The sequence below is a fragment of the Convolutriloba macropyga genome, chromosome 14 (assembly GCF_964194025.1).
Source record: "Convolutriloba macropyga chromosome 14, txConMacr16.3, whole genome shotgun sequence".
Lineage (NCBI taxonomy): Eukaryota > Metazoa > Xenacoelomorpha > Acoela > Convolutidae > Convolutriloba > Convolutriloba macropyga.
This window is the reverse complement of record NC_134481.1, coordinates 33868351-33885117: the sequence shown is the minus strand read 5'-3', so window position 1 is coordinate 33885117 and position 16767 is coordinate 33868351. Positions and strand designations below refer to the sequence as shown.

The following is a 16767-nucleotide window of genomic DNA, read 5'->3' as shown; positions in this document are numbered from 1 at the left end:
CAGAATATCAGGGCATGGCAGCAGCAGTTGAGGAAGCACTCTACCTGAAACAACTTCTAGAGGATTTTGGCATCAAACAGAAACGTCCAATAGCAATTGGAGAAGACAACCAAAGTTGTATCAGACTCTGCCAAGACCCAGTCAAGCACAAAAGGAGCAAGCACATCGAAACAAAGTTTCACTTCATCCGGGACAAGACGGAGGATGGGACTATTTCAATTCATTAAGTCCCTACAGACAAAATGGCAGCGGACACCTTTACAAAGTCCTTACCCGTTTCGAAAGTGGAAACATTCAGAGCAGTTTTGATGGGAACAGACTCTACGCAATCAGCTCAAGTCTGAGTGGGGTGTTAGAATATCGATCAAACTATAGTCTTAAACTTAGTGAGAAATAGAAAGAAAGTTTGACTTACCAGATTAGAAAGACAAGCAATATGGCTTCGATCAAAGAAATTATATAATTGAATCGTCAAGAAATGGTGCTTAGAATCAATATTCGGTTCAAATTGGTGAATCCAGATAACTATTATTAGAGTTAGATTAATTGATGTAAAATCTTCCCAGCGTGTATTAAATGATGATGATATCTCCGGAAGTGTGAATGAATTCTTAGAAAAGTGCAAATGCATTCCCTTTATGGTTCCCTATGCGACTGATTTGCAGAATCAAACCATATTGGGTAACCTTTGCGACCCCCGCTATAAATCACGGTGCTAAGATTAGTTTTGTATCTAGAATTTTTCACACTGATAATGGGTATATATACAGCTGATTTTTTAGTCCTTTTTCATCCCCAAATTCAAATCACCATCTTGATCTAATAATCAGATCTCTCCTGTAAATCTCTAAATTCTATTGAAAAATATCATTTTGCTATTCTCTCATTTTTGAGAAATTAATTCTTTTACTTAGTTAAAAACGCTTTTTATTCCGCTTGCGAAAGTCCATAACCCAACATTATTTGCTTCGAATTTTGATTAAGAACAATGAATCAGTCGTTACCAAAGTTCGGTCATTGCCTATTTAATTTTCAACAACATTTTGATAATGAAAAAAACTAATGCATGTGTCTGAACGAACACCTTGCAGGTTAACAGTACAAGAACAGAAAAAAAAACAACTGAATTCAACTTAAACATATTCTTCTACAATTTGACGAGCAAAAAAGAAACCAAATTAACCGCATCAGAATCAAGTATGGTTATATTACCCCCTTCAGCAACTTGGTTCAGCGCACGTGGATGCAATTTCGCAAAAGGATCTGCAGAATATTTTTCAGTTAATTCCCTGAACTCAAAACGATACACGTAACTGCTAATCATTCGAAAACCACCGATTAATTAGATTTAAAGGAAGCTGCGGACTTTTAATATTTCATGAAAATTGTCATTTTAAATTTGGCGGTCAGTAGGACAGTAGAGAATTGTTTAATTTTTCAGACAGCTATCGGAGCAAATTACGATTTCTGCAGAGGATAATATATTTAAAAGAAAGCTGGCTGCACAGTATTTTTTCAGTTTTCATGTTGCATCCGAGAATATGGCCCACTTGTCTATGCAGTTCTGCTTCGCTTTCCAAGTTTTGATTGTTTTGGGTTTTTAATGAAGCTCTGTGGCATGCTGCGCCCGGGCTTTCCCGTGCGCTTTGACTGACCTCTTGCCCCGGAGCCCTTGTAGAATTTGCTAACGAAGCCCCTCCTCTTGTCTGGTTTCTTCTTAGGAAGGCCTCGCTTTGCGAGTGTTTTCTTTCTTTTGCTGTCTCCCCCAGCGTCCAGGTTGAGAGCGTATGTTCGCATCTTTCCTTTCCCTTTGACCTCTATCTCACCTGAAAGTAAGAAATTATGCCTAAAAAGCGGAAGTGAGAAATTTGGGTGCTTTCCCATTATAGCCCACCCCAGGACGTTATAGCCCCCATTATGGTATAATTACCATGCTTGGGGTGAGGGTATACTTTATCTGACCATGAAGTTGGGGGGATATAATGGGAAAGACCCGAAAATTGCTTGCGCTCATCAGAAACGACAGTTCCCAGTGAAACGAAAATTGATAGTTTTTATAAACATGATAAAACAGTTAATGTCGCCGAACTTGCAATTCATGTTTCATGACAAAACATCCAGATATGTAGAAACTTATATGCACGAGTATCAGGAAACAAGATCGTGTAAAGATAATTTGAAAAGTTCAACATTGACATGGCAACAGATAAGAAGTTGGAGACAAGTAAACAGCACCGCAGCAAAAAAAATTAGAGATCACAAACATAACCGACCAATGTCGGAAGAATTGACTAGTGGGAGCGCGAATCTATTGCAGCCTGCTTCATGGGGATAACTAAAATCACTTAGGGGGGTTTAAAATAAGGTCGTTAGAGATTATCACCAAAATAAGCCTTGATAAAAATTAAAGTAAAAAACTCCTGCTTTGTCGCAATTTTGTCACAATTTGACTTTTAATAATGAACTGCCACAACTTGAGCGCAGCTGCTGGCACTTGTAAATTAGATCAAAATTTAAATCACACAAAACGAAAGGATAAAGCGAAAAGTTTGCATTAAAAATTTTAGATTGAAAGTCTGATTTTTCAAAAGAAAAAATGGAGCGTGAAAAAAAACCCACTTCAGTAGAGAAATCGAAAGAATGCTCTTCAAGATAACGGTCAAGCGAACATTGGTGGATCTTTTCTGTTTCGACTTTTATGGAATTTTTTTCCCTCCCTTATAATGTATGATTTGTTATATAGCACATCATTAGGTAAAAATAGTACATGCGTCTGGGAAAGTAAAATTTTTAAGCCCACTAATCTGGGGTTGGGTTTAGGTTAAACAGAATATATTTATTTTTGTATTAAAAGCCAAAAACTTTCACAGTAAATGCTTCAAACTTTGTTCGAGAGCAATGATAAAAACCTAAACCGACTAACGTTGGATAAATTGCTCTTGAACGACAGGTGAGGGGCTATTAGATTTAGGTGTGAAGCTTAGAAATTTTTTATATGAACAAAAATTACGACTTCTTAGGGGTTAGAACCATAGACCTCAAGGATATCAGTCGGACATCTTTTCCTCTAAGCTACAACGACTTCGCTGAAACGCTAACAATTGCTTTTATATTAGCAACAAACAATGAGAATCAATTGGGTTCAGTAAAAAAAATGCAGAAGAGAAGAGTGGAAAAATTACTTCACAGAGGGTTCTAGAACAAAGGAGAATTCACAGACGGTTCTAGAGCAAAGGCACAAAAACATTTGAGCAAAAAATTTGATTTAAAAAGACCAACCTGATTACAACAATTGCTTCAAACTTCGTTCGAGAGCAGTTAAAAAGGGATACGCATTTGAATACAACCGAGTTCCGTCAATTTAAAACTGACGGAAGTCGGTCAAAAAGTCGAAACTTTGCTGGAGACTACTTTTGGGAGTAAACGATTCTTTTAATTACGTCACACTCTAGCACAACCTTAAACAAAGTACTTTCATTCTGGCGTTGAAAACTTCCATAGTAGGGATAGTAATAATGTATCTGGACGCCCGATTACTCCTCTTAGTCAGTTGCTCATTTTTATGGCGAGGCAGGCATTGTATAACTTTGTCCATTTGTTAGAGCAGAAAGCCAGCTTTGCCTACAGAATAATCTTACCATTGAGCATTTCTGGTTTCTAGCATTTTAGCAGCAGACGCATTAATATGGTATTGTCACAACTGATCAGACTCTTGTTTGACCGAGAAGGAGATCGTATGGCTTGTAAATATTTTTATTAAACACCTTAAATTAAAAATTGTACTTGTTTCGTTATTGCCAGGCAGTGTGGATTTCATGCTAATTTTAAGAGTACTGAAAATACCCACATATTCGGGATCGGTTTTTACAGCTTAATGTTTATTCTAATTTAATTGTCGAATTATGCGAAACTTTTCTTTATTAACGTGGACATATTGGTATTCTGAACCTCCTTGAGTGAACTTCTATTCATTTGTTCCCCGTTTTCGCTAACCTTGATATACTTTTGATAATTTCGTCTCTCATTGGGCAAGATAAATTGACAAAAATTGATCATTTTAAATTATATGCTTAATCTCTCATTTGGTGCCAATGACTGTGAGTTCAGACAACATGACTGTTTTTTTCTGAACAGGCTTGCATATTCGCAGTAACTTTTCGGCTTCCCAATCTGTTTTACTCAACCCGATTGGCCCAACTATATTTCCATTAATGGATCATTGAGTTCGTTGCCGACCTCTGTATTTGAAGCATTGTTTTCCCCACTTAGAGTGCATCTGCAGAAACTTCTTGGCCTCCTCTGTCACCTGACACATGTTGGACTCTGCTGTTGAATACATTCTACTAGCCACATTCACACTGTCTCCCCAAATGTCGAAGAAAGGCTGTAAAAACAAAGCCCACAGATTTAAAAAAGTAGCTGCCTTTAGCAACCTTGACCTATATTAGGCATGAAACTGAAAGAAACATTGGTAATTTCTTCAGAGTGTATAAAAGGTCATAGTTTTGTGTGCAATATCCGTTAGATTTAACATCTTCTGCCTATGTGTAAAAGATATTCCAAACCTACGAAATACAAAAACAATGGTGACTATTAGGATTATTTTGGTTGTTTATAATCAAATAAGGTCTAAGGAAACTGCAAAAAGTTAATTATGACAATCTGCGCACAAGTTATATCTGGAACGCTAAGAGATTTGAGGAAAATTTTTTCGCCCTCGTGGATTAGTTGATTTGATGTTGAATGCCTTGTCTTTGATATTAAAAATTGTTGATCTTAGCAGGGGTCAGTTTTGACGGCATTAAGTCTGATCACTCAGGACGCTCAAGCATTAGGAAGGCGGTGAGTCAAGCGATTGGGGAGAGAGTAGTGTTGGGAGGGCTGAACGAGAGGGCGTCCAAATTCAAATAGCCAGGTGGAAGGAAAGCTTCACTTGTTTATCATGCTGCTGAGGGCAAAAAATAAGGGTTCAGACAACAAACTGGTCCAGCAAAACATCGCATTAAAAACCACAGTACTAATATAATGGCTACAAATTACGTTTGGGAGCAATTAGTAGAGGAAACAGTTGACGCACAATCCACTCCAGAAATGGTCAATTTTAAGCAACGTCAAAGAAACGTCTGTTTCTTTGAGTCAGAGAAAGTTCACGGTAGCTCTTGCAATTTTTTCAAGTTTTGTCAGTACTTTCGGTTTTCAATCCAGTACTTTCGATTTTCAATCCAGTTCGGTTTTGAATATAATCCAGTACGCTTATGATACTTTTATCTTTTGCAGTGGAAAAACAATTTCTGAATCAAAGTTACATCTTGAAAAAAGTATTGCTAAACTCATTCTCTTTTTCAGGAAAAATGAGTTAAATGTAAATGAAAGCAAAACCGAATTCAATATTTTTGGAGCCCCTAAAAGGAACAAAATCGAAGAAATAGTTGTTAACGGATGTACAGTTCTCGAGAAAAAAGTTGTGAAATACTTGGGAAGGCATATTGACTGTAATCTTTCTTTCGATGAAGAAATAAAAAATGTACTAAGAAAAATGGCTGTTGGCATAAAGGTCATTTACTCCGTCAGAAATATATTTCCAGAAAAAACTAGATCTGCTTTACTGAACACTCTTGTTTTAAGTCATGTGCATTACCCAATTGTTCTGTTCTCAGGTCTTAAAAAATCAATTCGAGTTACTCTAAATAAACAACTGAACTGGGGATTAAAGGCATGTTTCAATAGAACCAAATTTGACAGGACCACTGATCTCAAGATGAAGCACAAAATCTTACCAGTAGAATACCTCATAAAGTATCGGGTTATTATATATTTTATAAAGCTTCTAAAAGCAGATCTACCAGCTTTCGATGAACTCAAGTTAGCCACCTTAAGTGCTAAAATGAATGTCCGTACAAACAAGCTGTCATTTGGAGCAAACCAAAAAACAAACATAATGCAAAATTGTTTTTCAAAAAAAGCAATTGACTGGTATAAAGATTTGCCTCTTACCTTGAGGCAGAATGTCCCTAAAAAGCGGGGTCTCAAAACTACAATAAAAAATCATTTCTCGAATGAGTTTCTAAAAGACCCAACGGTTTCTGAATTGAATTCTAATCTCAAATCTTTCAAGTTCAATCTTAATTTGATTTAGTTTTAGGGCGTCATTTAGTCTTCTATGAAATGTTAATTGGAGGATTAGCATTTTTAAAATTTTCTCTTTTCTTGAAAATGTTAATTGTAGAATTAGCATTTTTTAAAAAATTTTCTCAATTATAATTCATCTCTCTTATTTTGTCGATATTTTAGCACATTGTAAATTTAATAGAGATTCAAACTTTCACAATATGTGACGTTTGGTTCATTTATACTTCTTAACACTACTTTGCCTTTAAACTATGTTCTGTATTTTATAGTTCATACTCAAAGGAGTTAACAATGTTTTTCTTTTTTTTTCAAACGTGGGAAGTCGTCAGTATGATCGGTTTTCAAATGTAGGAAACAGTAGATTTGTTTAATTTCACACGCATGAAACCGGCGGTATTTAAAGATTTCTGACGTAAGAAATTGTCATTATGTTTGCATGCAAACAAAAAGAAATCAACAGAAGACGACGTATGTACTTGTTTTCTCATTACTTTAAAACAAACTCATGATCCTGAATCGTTGAATTAAATCCGTATCAAATGTCACGTTTTTAACTCTAGAAAAAACGAACAATTAAAAAATTTCTCAGAAACTGACTAACGTCTCTTGACTTGCTCTATGACAACCAGCGAGAGGCTGGCTTCGGTAGTTGCAAGCTGATGCTTAGGGACGCAAGTATGAGGGGTTGAGCTGGGAGGAGAGGTCAAGCGATGGTGAGTGAAAGCAATTGGCGTACAAGAGGGCTGGAGAAGAGGGGGTCCAATTCGCCAGGTGGCGATGGGGGAGGGGGTGCGGTGTGCAGAAGTGTTCAGTGGCTAGGGTGAGTGAGAGGTATTCAACCCCGAAATAATGAATGCAAGGGTCAAACTTTTAAGAACTTCTCTTTATAGGATTAAATTGTCTCCTCAAAACAGTTTTAGTGAATTGCATACTTAGAGACTATTAAGGGGTACGTCTCTAAGGGAGCCACACATCAACTTCAAGCTTTTGGTTCTTCACCTATTTATCACGTTTTTAGGACGAAAGTACAAAGGGTTAAGAGGAAAAGTCGTTCAAGCACAAAATTGCGTGAAATATAGCCGGCAGAATACTAGAAACAATTCGCATGGTCGTACAATAATATATATTAACTAATTTACCTATTTCGGCAGAAAAATTTTTTCAATTTAAGTCCCCCATTACGTTCTGCTCCCGCCTTTTTATAGCACAAGCCATAACAAAAGAAATCACTATGTAAAAACTCGGTATGTGGCACGTGCGTAGGTGCGGGGCTGCATGAAACATGCACCCACTAAGCTGGGGGGGGGGCTCAAACAGAAAAGACCAAAAATATCAGAATAGAAATTGAAACAGAGCAATGTATATTTAAAAACAGCAAGTTGCTAGTTAGAAATGATGTTCGTTGTCTAAGGGCGTAGGTAGTGGTGGGGGAGGGTAGGTAGCTATAAGCTAGGGTGTTAAAGTAGGTGTAGATGGGTTGGTGGGGGTAGGAGTAGGGGTACTTAGTTGGAGAGGGTTGGTAGTTGGAGGGGTTAGGTTGCTGGGTGAGGGGTGTTAAGAAAAGGTATTTTCTTGTTGGGGGGAGGTAGGCAGGTTTTTTTAATAGGAAAGAAGTTGTTCCGAAGTTCAGATACGTAGGGGGGAATTATATGGGATCAAAACTCCAAATTGACTTTTTCACTTTGAATACTACCAGAGGTTCTTGATAATTATACATTAAAAACTGAGTTAATTTGAATGTCCAATGTTGGAAACCAGAAGTCCACTTTCAGACACCGCGGGAAATATTTCAACAGAAAGAAGCCAGATTTCAAGTCATGAACGAAACTCCTTTTCGAGACCTAAAAAAACCACTTGACTAATATAATTCCTACAAACTCATTTCTAGACCAATTAACAAGTTTCTTTATTAAGCAAAAGAAGAAAACTTCAGTAAATTTAAAAATTAGCACATTCTTCCAAAAAATTACTCCGCGAAAAACATTTGAAGTTTTTATTTGAACAGAACGCTACCATAGCTTTTGACTAATTTACTAATGTAAACTATCATCTTCGTGTGGAAAAAAATGATCTATGACGTTTCAAACCGAACGTATTGATAATTTCTTACGTTTTAAATTGAACATAACGATGATTTACGTTTCTGAAACCGATGATTTCCTTCATTTTGAACCAAACGTACCGGAGGTTTCTGACGTTTCTTTAGTTGAACATACCGACGTTTTCTCACGTTCTAAAACCTAGCGTGCTGATTTTTTCTTACTCTTACGATTAAATTGGATGATACTGCCAATAAAGCAAACATTCCGAAGCACTAAAACCGAACAAAACAACACTTTTTCTACTGCTCCTACGTTTAAAACTGATGATATCGACGGATACGAACACTCTCAAGTTTTCTTACGTTCGATGCCAAACATCTCTTTTGTTGCTTTTGTTCAGTCTTCTGGACTAGGGATACATGATCTCGCTCAATAAGAGAAAACGTGTGTTCTTATTTCTCTTTTTCTCTACGAGCAGCTTCAAAAGTCTCATTTCTTGAAATTAAAACAACAATAATACTGGCATCCTCTTCACTCTACTGTTTCGAGCTTAAACACTTGATTTGATTTTTGGCCCCTGTAATAGAATAAAGCGACTTGCCTTTGTGGTTCCAATGACTCCAGTTGTGACATCACCGATGTTGTATCCTATCTTGTAACTAAACCTAGCAGCCTTCTCTCCTGGGCTAGGCTTGTGAAATTGCAGCACATGCTCAGAGAACAGATCTAATTTCCTACGCATGATAACTGCTACCTGGAAAATTTTTCAGTTGTTTCACTTGCCCACCGAGGTATAAATAAAGTTTCAACTATAATTCAATTTTCTGTTTTTAATCAAAAAGATTTATACAAAAAATTGAGCCTTTTTTCGGCATTTGCAACAATCGCTATCATACCTGAGTACTCTTTCGGCTGACTGAGCGAAACTGCTATTGTTTTTAAGTACAAACATAGCCGGCAGATTGCCGCAAAATAGCCGCCGTTGACGCGCTAGACGCACATCGGGGTTGATAAAGAAAGAGAAAACATACCCGGCAGATTGCCGAAAAATAGCCGCCGTTGATTCCCATAACCACGATTGGGATTGAAAGAAGAGAAATTATGAAAAAAAAAGATTTTTGTAGAAAAGCAATTTTCAAGTGCGAAGTACTTTGATGTCATTTTGTAGTTGACCATACACCTGCTTCATAGTGACACGATACAGGAGCTAGTATCTATACTAATAAGCATTGGAGGTGGTAACTAAGAACCAAGTCGAGTAACGGTCATCTAAAATTGGGCTTTATGGGTTTATCCCCTTTCTATTTCTGATTTCGTTTTTCGATACTGACTCTGTTCATTTTGAATTTCTTTGCTGAGCAACTGCTGTCTAAAAACACTTTTAGCAGAATGAGAGGAGTGAAACTAGCCTAGAGAAGTCAAAAAGATTTCACGCAAAATGTTGAACAAGCTGTGAACTAAAGTAAAGCGAAAAATTTATAATCGACGAAGTAAAAAAATCATAGCCGGACAAGTCCTGACGTACAATTCAAAGGATTTTCATTGACTAAACAGAAAACTAGACCTAGAACGGACTATGAGTGAATTGGGAAAACCAATTAAAAAAAAATCAAATCAAGAAAAAAATACACCCGGCAGATTGCCGGAAAATAGCCGCCGTTGACTCCGTTAACCACTATTGGAATTGAAAGAAGAGAAAAAAATGAAAAAAAAGATCTTTGTAGAGAAGCAATTTTAAATTGCGAACTATTTTGGTGTCATTTAGTAGTTGAACATTCTCCTGCTTCGGCGTGACCAAAATCACTACTCCAATTTGACTTCAAAAATCATGAAAATATGTGAACAGATCTTAAAAAAAAGACAGCGCCCCAATACAATTCAAATTCTTTGAATTGTAAAAATAGGAGTGTTATAATAGCCGGCTGAGACGCTGAGGCGACTATATAAAAGAAAGAGTGGAATTGACAAAAAAACTTCCGAAAATTCAAAATTGTTCTAATTCAGTGGGCATTTTCAGTTAGATTCCAAACCTATACTTACTTCAAATTCTAAACTGAAGAATATTACGCTTAATACTAATATCAGCTATCAATCGCTCTAATGAATTTTGATAACCAAAAGCACTATGATTAATGACCGGGCTTTATCCGTTTATACCGTTTCTTTTGATTTCGCTCTTCTGACATTGAATGCATTCGCTGTCTTGCGTAATTCAATGCGTGAAAGAATTTAGAATCCATTCAGTTGAAACAGTGAGCGAGGTAAGTCAGAAGTCAAACGTTTATATGGTTACTTATTTAAAACAAAAAATATGATCAACAGCTAAAGCGAATTTAAAATAAGAGAGCGTTTAAATAAAAGCCGTTTGGGAGGCTGACGGCGGCTATTAAAAACAATTAATAATTTTTGCAGTTTTTTTTTAATTCTTGGTCAAAGTGAAGAGCTGATTTTCATCTTTAATCCACGTGTAAAAGGCATACAATTGAGTCCACATAGCTTACCTGTGTTTCCTAGCTTTTGATCAATGATTCTCACAAGACTTCAATAATGGATACGGAGGTTCTTATTTCTTTTTTTTTTCAAATTTCTCATATTTTGCACCCTCTTTAATCTTCTCAGTCACTTTAATTTACTTATATTAATCCCCTTTCAATGTGTGAGAAAAGATGAATTTTTTTGCCTTCTATATGAAATTATATGCTGCTATTGAATTGTGTGAACAAAATGAATAATCCAAAATTGTCACGCCATTCGTTTTCTGTAGAAACATTTTTTAATTCTGTTAGTTTGAGATTCGTAGTGAACTGGGAAAAATGGCTGCTTTTTACAGTTGTTTGTTTCTTTTCAATGTATGTTATTTCGCTTTGATTAGCATGTGATTAACATGTTAATAAGGTACAATATGTAATTCAAAACATAGCCAGCAAGCCGCCGGAAACTAGCCGCTGTTAACCCGCTTGACGCACGTTGGGATTGAAACAGAAAAAAATAAGAGATAGAAATTGAGAGATTTTTTCAAAGTGTCTAATTTTATTGTTTGGTGTACAAATTCTGCATATTTAGTTAGATTCTAAAATTACACTTTAAACGGCTTTTAAATTGAACTCTATTAAGCATAATACTAATGCCAGCTACCAATCGCTTTAAAGAACTTTGATTACCTAATCCACTATGACTTAATGAAAGGGCGTCATATGTTTAACCTGTTTCTTTTGATCTTTTGATTTTGTCCTTTTGACTTTGACCGTAATCATAACATTGCGTAATTCAGTGCGGGAAGGATTTCAAAATCTGTTCAGTTGAATCAGTGAGTGAAGTAAGTCAGAAGTCAAGCTTGAAAATTGTGACTTATTTAAAATTAAAAACGCGATCAAAAAACAAAACGAATTGAAAAAAAAGAGACCGTCTAAATATTAGCCGCTGAGATGTTGACGGCGGCTATTAATTACATTACGCTGCATTAAACAATGTGGCAAAAACAGTTTTCGATTGAAAATCCCAAAATGAAATTGAATCTGAACAAGAAGGCTAGTATGAGCATGCACAGAACAGTGGCCAAAAGCGCTATAGGTTCACAAAATTGAACAATGAAAGAGTTGATAAGTTGATGTCGGTTGAAACCGGCAAAAACCAATATTGAAGACTGAAAATTTCAAACACTTTAAAAACAAAACATTGCAGTTTCGTGAGATAACGGCGATAAGACAAAGATGCGATGGGATGTGGGGTAATCACAAGTGCAACTGCTAAATATCGGCCTTCACACCAGGAAATAATGTCATCTCCACAACTTCATCAGCTTCGGCGAGCTAAACACTTAAAGACTTAAGCTTTAAAAAAATTTGCTCAGCAACCTAATGCCCTCTGGTTTTTCCAGTTTATTCCGTTTTTGAGGACGAAAACAGAAATATGAACTAGATCAACTCTAGATAAATTTCTTTTACGAGAAAATATTATCTATCAGATCTGCTAGATTGAAATTCTACTTTAGAATTTTCGCTATGGAATTTACAAATTAAAAGAAAGTTTTCTTCGGGAAAAACAGATGAAAATTAGATAATTCCACCGCTCCTCCAGTTTTTTTTTGTATAAAATAACATTTTTTAAATGCCGTCATTACAGGAAGTTGAAATTGACATAACAATAAAATTGCTCCAACGTTGTAGCATATTTGTTAAAAACTTGAAACAAAAAAAGTTTAAAAAAATTATTTGTTCGAAAGTTTGGGTGACTTTTGCATACACAGTTTTGTTTGAATCCACTATTATATGTCTCAACAAAACAGTTTGTCATCCTGACTTCAGGAGTGCAACTCTGCAAATTTTTCAGTTGTTCTGTCAAAACGATTATTAAAAAACTATAACGGCCTATCGTCAGTTAATGACAAGAGGTTGGCTCGTTTGGTTTTTGTTAGCATAAGCTTAGAAGCTTAGTATGAGGAGGAGGTAGAAAATGTCGTAAGGGGGGGGGGGGCAAGAGTGCTTCCAAAATGCCCTTCACGCATGAAATTATGTTTAATTGGTAAATTTGGTGTGCCGTACATTTAAAGCCTACTAAGGTTCTACCAGTTGCTCAGACAATTGGGCTATACTGGTTTATCCCCTTTTAGAAGACAGAGAATCAAACTTAAACTGCTCACATGGGAAATAAATTGCTTTGGAGAATTTGCCTAAATTTTCAGAAAAGTGCTTCAGGATTTTTTGAGATAAATTGATAAAGTTTTGGAAGCTGGTCGATTCCAATTTGTTGTTAGTTTGATTAGCAAGCTTGACCTGCCAATTAGGTTTGTCTAACTAATCTTTGGGGGCTGGATATGCAAAATTTTGCGAATTCTTTGATCTCCACTTTGCTTCCTTAATTTTTAGCTCTAAAAAAATTTCAAAAATATCTTCCTTTCGGGAAAATTTTTTCATCCCCCGACCGTCAATCTGTAGATTTGGAATCAAATTAGAATGTGGAGAATACATAAATTTTGAAAAAACCAATTCGATATTTCTGAAAAATAAAAAAAACTAAATTGGAAACTCCAAGTAAAATTAAACAAGAAAAAACAATTGAGGTAAACATAGATTTTTCATTATTAGGCAATTGAGGTTCAAGAACAGTTCATAGCCATCCTTCTGTCTCAGTAAAAAAAGAAAACAGCTCAGAAAAATTTGTACAAACGGCAATTTTACTCACTTTATCAGGTCAAAACGCCACCTGAACAAATAGTACTTACGGTAAAAAAACCTTAAGAAAACCAATACTCCTCTTCGAGTCGTAAAAAAACCAAGACAAGGCCAATAATAGCCTCAGCTATCTTTCGCGGCTATTAATAAGCAATTTAAAATAAAATTATAAAGCTGCGGGAAAAGTTGGGGAGGGGGGGATATTACAACTGTATTTTTGTTTCTTATCCACTACCCATGTGTCATGTGACCACAAAGTTGGTCCTCATAGCTCATGGTCCTCCAAAAATGAGCAAATTTTGATGACAAAAACGGCATCATGTTACCAATAAGCGCTTTGCTCCATTTCGTTTCGTGACCCTTAAGATTTATTAGATCCAAAAAGATCTCTTAATTGGTTTCTATATAGTTATCTCTAAGTCATTACCTCCAGTAATTTGACTGCCTGAATTTTCCAGTCCAGTATTTTATGACCTGGTGCCAAATTGCTGGCGGCCATATACGTTGAAGATATGGTTTTTATCTTGAAGATGCAAGAATACTTCGGCCTAGTCAAGATATCATCAAAGTCGCAAATCAACTCATTCAACAGTTCTACCCATTCCATCCCGCTTTTGAATATCTCAGTGTAGTGTTCGAAGAAGTCGGTGTAGAAAAAGATAATGGCACAGTTCTTTCGGCTGTTTGAGTAGTTCGAACGAGACGAGTTGTCTTCAATATGACTAATCACAAACTCAGGCAGCACATTTCGCAGTTCAGTATTGGCCTTCTCCCGAGCTTTCTCTAGATTCTGAAAAGTCAGGGTCTTCTTAGTGGTGCCCTTGTCATTTCAACCCGCACCCCTCCATCTAGTTGGTGCTATCGGCCGTTACTAATAAGGGATACGTAAGGTTTGGGAAAATAAATTAGGGATTGACTACAAATAACATATTCGTAGAGTTTGGGGAAAGGGTTGGGCGGGGGGGGGGGCGGCAAAAAATTTTGTAGGAGAAGTGAGCGTGGAATGAAAAAATATGCTGCTGTTAAAATATCTGTAGTTAAATGAATCAGATTATAAAAACACTTTTCAATATGATAATAGCATGCAAAGTTCCGAAATTCGAAATTCTTGCAATGAAAGATTGACGGAATATCCGTGGGAATATTTTTTGTGAGGGAGAAGCCAGAGAAATGTTAAGCTGTAAAGGTATGCTGGGAGTTATAGCTAATGTTGATAGCGAATGAATGAGCATCTCAAACAAATGAACCAAATTACAGCACAGCTATTTGACCTGAATCTGTCAGAAAACATTTTCATTTGCAATTTGATCATTTGTTTTTCTTTTTATGTTTCCTTATTGTTGTTTGGTTTCTTTTGTTATACTTTTAACGATTCTAACCTAACTATCAATCCTAAATATTAATTCGAGAGGTTATCGAGAGCAACGACCCAAATTAGGAAGTAGCCATCAGTACACATTCAGTTTTCGAAAACAAAATTATTGTCGAATTTTTGCAACATAGATTGATTTTCAGTTCATCTTTGACACACATAAATTCAACTTAGTAAAAGCTTATCGTACCAACACCCAATGAAGTAGAGGTTAAAGACTTTATACCGTTCCTACTTTTTTTAGTTAAGCAAATTTTGGCCGAGCGAAGTATACTTTTGCGGAGAGATACAAAGTTGGTATAATTAGAACATTATTGAAAAACTCAATCAATGATCGACGAGACTTTTTCAAAATTTATGTTTCTTGAAACATTGAAGCCCAAACATGCCTTATTTCTTCACATTTTTGACTTTTTCACGCTTATGATATACACTTTGAGACAAAACACGACATAGCTGGCAGATTGCCAGAAAATAGCCGCAATAGATTTGTATATTTGCAGTTTTGAAAAATGGTAATAAAACAGGCCAGAAAAGAAAAAAACTTTTTCTTAAATTCTGACATTTTTTGTTTCGATTAAGAGTCTGTTCGATTTATTGCTGTTCTTATTAGCTTCCTTCAAATACTTTTCAGTTAGAGGTACACGCACTTATATAGCATTATATCTTTGAATTAAAATAAAAAAAGCAAACTTCAGAATGATGAACTCATTTTTGAGAGTGGAGAAAGTCATGTGTGACCATGAAATTAATCACACGAAAGAAACATACCCGCCAGATTGCCGGAAAATAGCCGCCGTTGATTCCAATAAGCATGATTGGGATTGAAAGAATAGAAGATATTGAAAAAAAAAGATTTTTGTACAAAAACATTTTTTGAGTCCGATTTATTTTGATGGCATTTTGTAGTTGAACATAACGTACTTCTGTTTCTTAGAGAGAGGCTACAGGGGCTACTATCAATACCAATAAGCATTAGAGATGGTAACTAAGACTTATAGGAACGACGTTCAAATAGCGGGCATCTAAAATTGGGCTTTATGGGTTTATCCCGTTTCTACTTCTGACTTCAATTTTTTATACTGACTCTGTTCATTTTGAATTGAGTTGCTGAGCAACAGATGTTCAAAATCACTTTCAGCAGAATGAGAGAAGAGAGAAACTAGCCTAGTGAAGACAAAAAGATATCACGCAAAATGTTGAAAAAGCGGCAAAATGAGGTAAAGCGAAACATTTTTCTATTCGACGAAGTAAAAAAACATAGCAGGACAAGTCCTGAAATACAATTCAAAGAATTGAATGAAAAGGTCAGACGTACTCTACCTGACCAGCAGATCAACTGAACAATTCAGGCAGAGCAAAAACAAAATCATCTCAAAAAATTGAGAAATTAAAAGAATCGAAACTAAACAAAATATACTCATTGCTAAAACTCGAAGCTTTCAAACCTATGTCAATTTTTTTCCCTTTAAAAACACCTATTTCAAAAATATGTTCAAAATCAATTTCTGTTTCTGAAATCGGTCCAGTAGTTCATCTGCAAGACCTGAAAAATATTCATTGGCCCTTGAAGATCGATGATTAACTCGAAAATGACCAAAAAATTTAAGAAAAAGAAATCAGTTGCAAATTATCAGAAAATTTAAAAAAAATTGTGATAAAAATATCTTCAGAATCAATTCTATGTCTCTAGAGGCTATCCAGTAACCCAATTCCAAGCTTTAAAATACTCATTGGCTCATAGATCGATAGGCAATAAGTTTTAGAAAAAATTTCAAACTTAAAAAAATAGAAATTCGTTCTATTAAAATGTTGAAAGCCATTCAACTGCCCCCTAGCATTTAACAATTATTTAAACATACCCGGCAGATTGCCGGAAAATAGCCGCCGTTGATTCCAATAAGCATGATTGGGATTGAAAGAATAGAAGATATTGAAAAAAAAGATTTTTGTACAAAAACATTTTTTGAGTCCGATTTATTTGGATGGCATTTTGTAGTTGAACATAACGTACTTCTGTTTCTTAGAGAGAGGCTACAGGGGCTACTATCAA

At 35.8% G+C, this 16767-nt stretch overlaps 1 protein-coding gene across 2 annotated transcripts in view; it reads right to left on the bottom strand.

Annotated features, from left to right (window-relative positions):
* Positions 1-1410: 1410 nt before the first annotated feature.
* LOC142353094 (adenylate cyclase type 9-like) overlaps positions 1411-16767 on the bottom strand; it is a 55787-nt gene continuing 40430 nt past the window's right edge. For both annotated transcript variants that reach the window (XM_075405289.1, XM_075405290.1), the window contains exons 9-12: positions 13770-14132; positions 8773-8925; positions 4237-4384; positions 1411-1826 (exon numbers count right to left, since the gene is read on the bottom strand). In XM_075405289.1, coding sequence (XP_075261404.1) covers positions 1555-1826; positions 4237-4384; positions 8773-8925; positions 13770-14132 — 936 coding nt within the window. In that variant the 3' untranslated portion in view covers positions 1411-1554. The remainder of the gene's footprint in view (positions 1827-4236; positions 4385-8772; positions 8926-13769; positions 14133-16767) is intronic.